General features: G+C 40.5%; 1 protein-coding gene across 1 annotated transcript in view; it reads left to right on the plus strand.

Annotated features, from left to right (window-relative positions):
* LOC123968066 (NACHT, LRR and PYD domains-containing protein 12-like) overlaps window positions 1-3,254 on the plus strand; it is a 583,923-nt gene extending 580,669 nt beyond the window's left edge. The window contains exons 13-14 of the mRNA XM_046044550.1: window positions 2,186-2,396; window positions 3,161-3,254. Coding sequence (XP_045900506.1) covers window positions 2,186-2,353 — 168 coding nt within the window. The 3' untranslated portion in view covers window positions 2,354-2,396; window positions 3,161-3,254. The remainder of the gene's footprint in view (window positions 1-2,185; window positions 2,397-3,160) is intronic.
* The last annotated feature ends 5,308 nt before the right edge of the window (window positions 3,255-8,562 follow it).

Genomic DNA, 8,562 nt, shown 5'->3' on the forward strand with positions numbered 1-8,562 from the left:
CCTACGCTTCACCTCCTCTCAGTGATTACACTTTAACCTACGCTTCACCTCCTCTCAGTGATTAAACTTTAACCTACGCTTCACCTCCTCACAGTGATTAAACTTTAACCGACGCTTCACCTCCTCTCAGTGATTAAACTTTAACCTACGCTTCACCTCCTCTCAGTGATTAAACTTTAACCGACGCTTCACCTCCTCACAGTGATTAAACTTTAACCGAAACTTCACCTCCTCACAGTGATTAAACGTTGACCTACTCTTCACCTCCTCTCAGTGATTAAACTTTAACCTACGCTTCACCTCCTCACAGTGATTAAACTTTAACCTACGCTTCACCTCCTCTCAGTGATTAAACTTTAACCGACGCTTCACCTCCTTTCAGTGATTAAACGTTGACCTACTCTTCACCTCCTCTCAGTGATTAAACTTTAACCTACTCTTCACCTCCTCTCAGTGATTAAACTTTAACCTACTCTTCACCTCCTCACAGTGATTAAACATTCACCTACTCTTCACCTCCTCTCAGTGATTAAACTTTAACCTACGCTTCACCTCCTCTCAGTGATTAAACTTTCACCTACGCTTCACCTCCTCACAGTGATTAAACATTCACCTACTCTTCACCTCCTCTCAGTGATTACACTTTAACCTCCTCTTCACCTCCTCTCAGTGATATACACTTTGATTACACTTTGACCTACGCTTCACCTCCTTTCAGTGATTAAACATTGACCTACGCTTCACCTCCTCTTCACCTCTTCTCAGTGATTAAACTTTAACCTACGCTTCACCTCCTCTCAGTGATTAAACTTTAACCGACTCTTCACCTCCTCTCAGTGATTAAACATTCACCTACTCTTCACCTCCTCTCAGTGATTAAACTTTAACCTACTCTTCACCTCCTCTCAGTGATTAAACATTCACCTACGCTTCACCTCCTCACAGTGATTAAACATTCACCTACTCTTCACCTCCTCTCAGTGATTACACTTTAACCTCCTCTTCACCTCCTCTCAGTGATATACACTTTGATTACACTTTGACCTACGCTTCACCTCCTTTCAGTGATTAAACATTGACCTACGCTTCACCTCCTCTTCACCTCTTCTCAGTGATTAAACTTTAACCTACGCTTCACCTCCTCTCAGTGATTAAACTTTAACCGACTCTTCACCTCCTCTCAGTGATTAAACATTCACCTACTCTTCACCTCCTCTCAGTGATTAAACTTTAACCTACTCTTCACCTCCTCTCAGTGATTAAACATTCACCTACGCTTCACCTCCTCACAGTGATTAAACATTCACCTACTCTTCACCTCCTCTCAGTGATTACACTTTAACCTCCTCTTCACCTCCTCTCAGTGATATACACTTTGATTACACTTTGACCTACGCTTCACCTCCTTTCAGTGATTAAACATTGACCTACGCTTCACCTACTCTTCACCTCCTCTCAGTGATTAAACATTCACCTACTCTTCACCTCCTCTCGGTGATTAAACTTTAACCTACTCTTCACCTCCTCTCGGTGATTAAACTTTAACCTACTCTTCACCTCCTCTCAGTGATTAAACATTCACCTACGCTTCACCTCCTTTCAGCGATTACACTTTAGCTCATAAGGCTGTATAGCCTGCAATCTTCATCAAAACCTGGTCCAACAGCACTAAGCGTAGTCTTGTTAAACAACATTCACCTAAGCAGCGGTAAAAGTTTTGTTATTACTGGACCTCAGTGCTGATTCAACATGGATGACCATAAGAAACTGCTCGACAGGCTAGAAAAGTGGGTGGGACTTTCTGGCACTGTCCTTAATTGGTTAAAATCATATTTACAAGATTTGCTTTCTGTCAATTGGTAATAAAGGAATCTGGGCGAACAAAAATCACACGCTCAGATTATTGAACATTACAGAAATCAATTCTAAATCATACTGGGATCCAGTGTAAGAGGCTAAAACAGGCTTGATGTGGTCACTTCTCCTGATCTTGATAAATGCTCTGTTCAGTCTGGAGCCGATTAATAGGCTTTTGGTTGAGGCAGGTGAAGAGGCCGTTGCATTAGTCGAGGCATGAGGAGATGAAGGGATGTAAGATGGTCTCTGAAAGTTGTTGTTGAACTCAACAGATCATGTGACCAGCAGGCTGAAAGCCTGTTGTAATCTGCCCTTCTGTGTCCTGCAGGTTCAGGTGTCCTGGTCCAGGTGTGTTCCAGTGTACTTTGACTGGACTGGTGTTTGGTATGACTCAGAAGGCGGAGCTGCTATACTGGACTGTCCAATGGGACGAGAGCCTCCTCCAATCAGCTGGCAAGACGGCTGCAGGGCTGCTGTTCAGTATCAAGTGTCCTGAGGAGGCTGTCTGTCAGCTCCACCTGCCGCACTGTGAAACAAAGGACGGTGAGGACTTTATTGTGATTAGTGAGGGGAGAGTTTTGTCTGAGCAACGATGAAACAACATCCTGTTCTTACAGTCTGAACAGCTGTGGAGCCGAACATGGAAGGTTTGTCCTGAGGGGGGCGCTAGAATAAAGGGTTCAACATCTAAAGAGTATGAATGTGTTTCATTTCAGGGAAATATGACTGATGTTATGACTTATATACCACACTAGGGGACAGGCAGTGGGGTCCTCTGGAACCAGGAATGACCACAAAACATTTCATGGCATGTTGGACAGTTGTGTATGATGTTATTCTGACAGACTGTACAGAGCTGAAACAATTAGTCGATTACTCCACCAACAGAAAATTAATCTGCAAAGATTCTGATTATTTATTAATCATAACAAACTTTATTTGTATAAAACTTTTCATCCAAGCAATACAGCTCAGAGTGTTAATAAATAAATAAAGTAGATGCACAGAGTTCTTCACATGACAGTAGATTAGAATCCTGGTAGCTGAATGGTTCCGTTTCCCGTCTGACTCTATAAACTCTCCATAAAGGCACAACAGTTTATCCCCTCTAGGCAGGAGCCCAGGGCACAATGCCTCACCAGCTTCTCCTCCACCAACACTGACAGTTGAGTTCAGTAAATTGAGTTCAACGGTTATACTCTTCATTGACTTGATGTCCCGGATTAAGGACTAACATGGTGCTGAGGTTGTTATCAGTAAACCAGAAGTTTACCAGCTCTGTGTTTTCACAGCTCTGCTGCCTGACGGTCTGCTGTCTGTCGTCCACATCACTGATGATGGAATGAGCATCCTCGAGCCGCTGGAGATTACAGACACTCATGTGGTTGTCAAAGTCCCTCACCTGTCTGCCTTTGGCCTGGTCTGGGACATCGTTAAAAGGTTGTGGACAACATCTGTTTGCGGCCAAGTTCTGCTGTTCCTCGGACCACCGAACCCAAGAACACAGAGGCAGGTCCTAAATGTGCTTCTGCTACCGAGTAACATCCATCTGGAGGAGGTAAAGCTTCATGTTCCAGCTTTCACACCGCACAGGACTTCACTGATCTGTCTTTAAAGGACAGTTTGACAGCTTTTCAAAAACAAAAAAGATACTTTAAACGACTGGTGGTCATATGAACTCTGAACAGCTTTTTCTTGCTGTAACCATTCCTATTCTTCAATCTGGACTCATTAACTGACACTGACTCCTCGTTCTGAAGTTGATATGAAACTTGAACAGTCTCAGGCACATCATGCGGAGAGTTATTTTTTCCCAGCATGATCTTTAATAATATATTAAAAAACACTTCCAACAACATAGAAGCAAATGTGGTCTCATCCTGTATAAAAAAACAACCGCAGGTAGATTACATTAAAATTAGGTCAGGAATAAATGTAGTCAAATGTTAAATGAACACCCAATATGTTAGCCTCCCTCCACATTTCTCTAAAAAGGACAAAGCAGTCATAGTTTTAGCTGTTCTGTTGTATCAGCCAGTAGATAATCCAGTTAGATTGCAGCAATTTGAGCCACATTAACAGTTTGTGTTTGTGCTTCATGCTTCATGTCTTTTGAAGGGAAACACTCTTGTAAGTCTTTTCTCCAGGTATTTCATTTTAGTATAGAAGATATAGTTTCTGAGATGGATAATGGTGGATAGACAAACTTTGAGATGAACTGTATTAATTTTTTAATAATATTTTTTTTTTTGTATTTGCCTTGAAGCTTTGGCAATATTGTTCTTTTGACTTTCATGTCAAGAAAGCAAATTGAAATTAACAATTGAGAGGGTTTCATCCAAATATTTCCTAACCTGATACTACAACATAATCATTCCCAACTATGGGATTTTTTAATGCTTTTTCAACATTTTGATTTTTGCTGAGTAAATAAAGTAGTAAATACTGAGGGAGAGGAACTGTGACTGAGCCATTTTCAATAATCCTTCAAGATGGAGGGGATTTATCTGAATAATCATTGTCCTCAGATTGGGGCACAGAACGCCTCCTCTATCACAAGGAGGGTACAGGACTGGGGGGTTCCAGTTCCACAGAAGTCTTACAGAAACTTTCTTTAAAGGTTCAGTGTGTACGTTTTACTGACATCTAGTGGTGAGGGTTGTGAATGGCACCCCCCTCCCTTATCCAAGCGAGTTGTATAGCTACGGTGCCTGAGACAGGACAAAATATGTCATCTATGAGATAAAAGGCTTTGCCAGTCAAGAAATCAGGTTTCTTTAGATAGATATATTAATAAACTATATTTACTTAATTATTCAGTAAAACCACATGTTTTTTCTGAATATTATTGTTACTTGTTCATTAATAAACAGCCACATGAAGAAATGAAGTGCTACATGATGTCTCATACTCCTGTAATACAGTATTTTACATCTTGGAGGAGGGTTGGCTCATCTGGACTAACACACCAAAGTAAATGAAGAACATCTCAAAAACTATCACATCTAGTGCATCAAGTATGACCACTGACAGATAACAGGACAATGTGAGCCTCACTGTTTCTGCACCACAGTCCATTATAAACAACATCATACATGAAGTTAACAAAGGCATTGGCTGGTGAGCAATCTGCAAATCTTACCGAAATGTTTTTTTTACAGAAACACAAAGTAGTACTGACAGCCATAATTTCAGATTGTAGTAAAACGGTGCATTTTTAATGGTCATTTAGCATGTGAAAGTACAAATTACACATTTGTGTGCACAGTGAAAAAAAACATGTTTTTTTTAATGCAAATTCAGAAAGTATTTATTATGGATCACTTGATAGACATATGGTCCTGTTATATATCACTATTAGCAGTAAAGGAAATACATGTTTTCCACCAGGTAGTATTCAACAGAAGTTTAGCTGCTGATCTGAGCTTCCCTGCTGTTACGGTTTCATTGCCAATAATATTCATCAGCTGTTTGTCTCAGGAAGGTGACGGCACATTTCTGTCCACCTAACAAAGCCATAACAGAGGCTGGAGAAGAACTACATGAAGTTAAAATCCAACTACATATTTTTTCTTCCAGCGCAGTAAAAGTTTAGCTTGCTGATCTGTGCTTTGATGCTGGAAGCTGCATTTTATTGCCAATTAGTGATCAGCTGATTGTCAAAACCAAACCAGGTTTACATATTTTACACCACAAGCCAAAGCACAGGCTGGAGAATAAGTAGGCGCCATGAAATTAATCCATATTTCACACCACTGACAGGGGAAACATGTCAGGGCTCTCTGTGATTATGGCCAGCTAATAGCTAAAGCTATCAAACAGGAGCTTTCATTTGTGTCGCTAAAGTCTGACTTTAGTTAATTACCTGTCCAACAGAAAACGGATAACTTCAGCACCGCTTTGAAAACATCTGTCCCACATTATAGCCTTCCAACTGGGAAAATCGACATCCGTGATTTCTGCCGTCAGCTGTCTGTATCTGTCCCGGTCTGGCTTCATGGTATAAAGATCCACAGGCTGTCGGCTCTCGGGCTAAATAACATGTGCTCGTTCAGTTGTCCAAATGTCACTTCTCTTCTTACTTCTAATAAAGTCACAGACTGCATATCATTGTTATTATTATTTCCTCTTCTTCTTGTATGTATTCAATGTAGTGATGGGCATCTACACTGCCAGAATTATACAAGCAGAAGAAGAAGGCCTTGATGACGAAACACGCTGTGTAGCGCTGTTTGTCCGTTGTCAGCTATGGTAGAAATCAGAAATATTACACACTGAACCTTTAATTTGGAGAATAGGTTTGGAGGAGGCGGCAACAGGACGTTCTGAAACAAGTACAGGAGTATGTTTGACTTCACAACTCCTGAATTTGCATATTAATTCTTCATATAAGCAATTTAGGTTGTTACATTTCCAAAAAAAGATAAAACGGGGGTTTCTGCACCCAAACACAGAACACCAGGCAGATTTACGGTCCTAACGGCGGGTACAAGCTTACAGCAGTGGCAAGGGTCAAAGGCAGGTAGGCAGTCCAACAAAAGGCAAACAAATACAAACAAGAAAGCAGGCAAAACATTTTACCGAATAATCCACTTTCTAAACAATCCAACAGAAGAAAAAGCCAATATAGCCCCGGCTATATTTCCTCTATTGCTCTAGCTACATCTGTACTGAAGTACAATAATACTGTACTAATTCTGAAATACTAGGTATTCGAAGGGCATCTAGAAAGGACTTTTGCTTTTGTCCCATATGTTATATCTGAACTATGTATATTTTCAAAATAGCTATTTCATTAATTCCTGGAGGATCAACAACAATCTGTCCATTACTATTTTACAGAGGTGAGGTTTTTTCATTTTGTAGCTGCTAAAGGCACCATTTTTTATACCGAACCCACTTTGGGAGATCTCCACTGATGTGTCGAACACAGACTGTCAAAGGTTCTCACATAATGTTAGGATTTTTTTTCTTTTGAAGATAACCCTTTTAAATGTTAACATGTTCTGTTGTCTCTTCAGGTCAGTAAACAGCAGCAGCCTTATAAGAACATCAAGACTGCTTCTAAATGCAAACTCATCAAAGATGAAAGTTACACTCTTGTCTGTCCTGAGGCCATCAAAATTCAGCCTACGGTGAGTATTCTAAATAACTGCTGTTGGTTACCTTTGGTTTACTTTGGATGCTATGGAACTTCTGACACTTTGGTTTTCAGGAAGAAGATTTTGATCTGGACTTTGGACCAAATTTCCATCCAACATATGAGATCTTCCTGCCTACAAATGCAGAAGAAGTTAATTTAACGGTCCAAGATCAAAGAGAGACGGAGGTCTGGAAGCGTGAAGTTGATCTAACAGGTAAAACATTTTCTGCATCACTCCACCTGATAGTGCAGCAGAAAAGATTAACTGTTAATGATTGATCCGTGGTGCCTTTATTCTTACTCTGCCTCAGATCGTCATGCAGTCCACTTTTTAAACCAGTTTTTAAGGATCTCATTGGCCATGGAGCTCCAGGGCCAGTTTGAATAAGACACTGTATGAAGTAACCGTTGTTGGTGTCTCTGGTAGTGAATTATGGGATGAATCTGCAGCTTTACAGAGCTTTATAGTGACCTTCAGCTCTTTGTTCAACTGTCGGTTTGTTTTTGCCGAATCACCTGGACTTTGGTGTTTGGACAGTCGTTGTCTTTATTAAACCAACCTGTGTGGGGACATATATGTACAGTAGGGATGTTATGTGGACTTAAAAGATAAAAAGATGTCTAAGATAATTAGGTTGTGATAGCTGTGGGGCCTAAAATACAACTTCCACTGCATCAACAATAAAACTGCTGTAACTACTGTTGCATTTCTACACCAATAAATATATTAAACTAAATGCAATACTCCATAAATACTTTCACAACATTTTATAATAATGGTGGACTTAAAAATCCACCACAGAACCGAAAAAAAGACCCAAAAGTGTCTCCAGGCAGAGCAGAAACTGCCTTCTCACCTGATAGGATGTCCTTAACTAGCAAATTAACAGGGAGACTCTGGCCAAAATTATTATTATTATATTATATACTATTCAGAACAAGGGGCATTTTAATTATCTGAGGACATTCCAGCTGCAAGTCTCGTACATCTTCTGTTTCGATCATCAATAAATCATTTAATCGTACCTATCGATTGTGTGGTTCTTGCTAGTGAAGGGTCTTTCCAGGGTTCAGAGGTGATTGGTCTCTGTAGGAAATTGTGATCAGAGAAAAAAACCTATGCGAACTCTTTGGGAGTAAGTTTTCTGGAGCGGGTAGATGTTCTCCTTTAAATAATCTTTTAGTAGATGGTTGATGAGGAGAGTGAGATCTATTGCGGTCTACAGTATTTTGTGAGTAAACAAGTGGACCTGTAGAACCTGAGATGAAAGATATCCAAAGAAGGTTAAAGTCAAGGGCAACTGGACTTGGTTAAAGATAGAAGACGTTTCGTCCTTCATCCAAGAGGCTTCTTCAGTTCTGACTGACTGGTATTTAACCTCAGTGGGGTCGTTTTCCAGGATTGTCGATACCGCTGGTTCGTTAGTGCTCCTGGCTGTGGTAACGACAGTCGTTACCCGAGGCCAAGTCTTTTCTTGGGTCTCGTCTCAGTGTCTCATACGTGTTTGTGTCCATTAGTAGTGTGTTGACTTTGTTCTGGTAGTCCGCTGTGTGAAGGACTA

The sequence above is a fragment of the Micropterus dolomieu genome, linkage group LG01, assembly GCF_021292245.1.
Source record: "Micropterus dolomieu isolate WLL.071019.BEF.003 ecotype Adirondacks linkage group LG01, ASM2129224v1, whole genome shotgun sequence".
NCBI lineage: Eukaryota > Metazoa > Chordata > Actinopteri > Centrarchiformes > Centrarchidae > Micropterus > Micropterus dolomieu.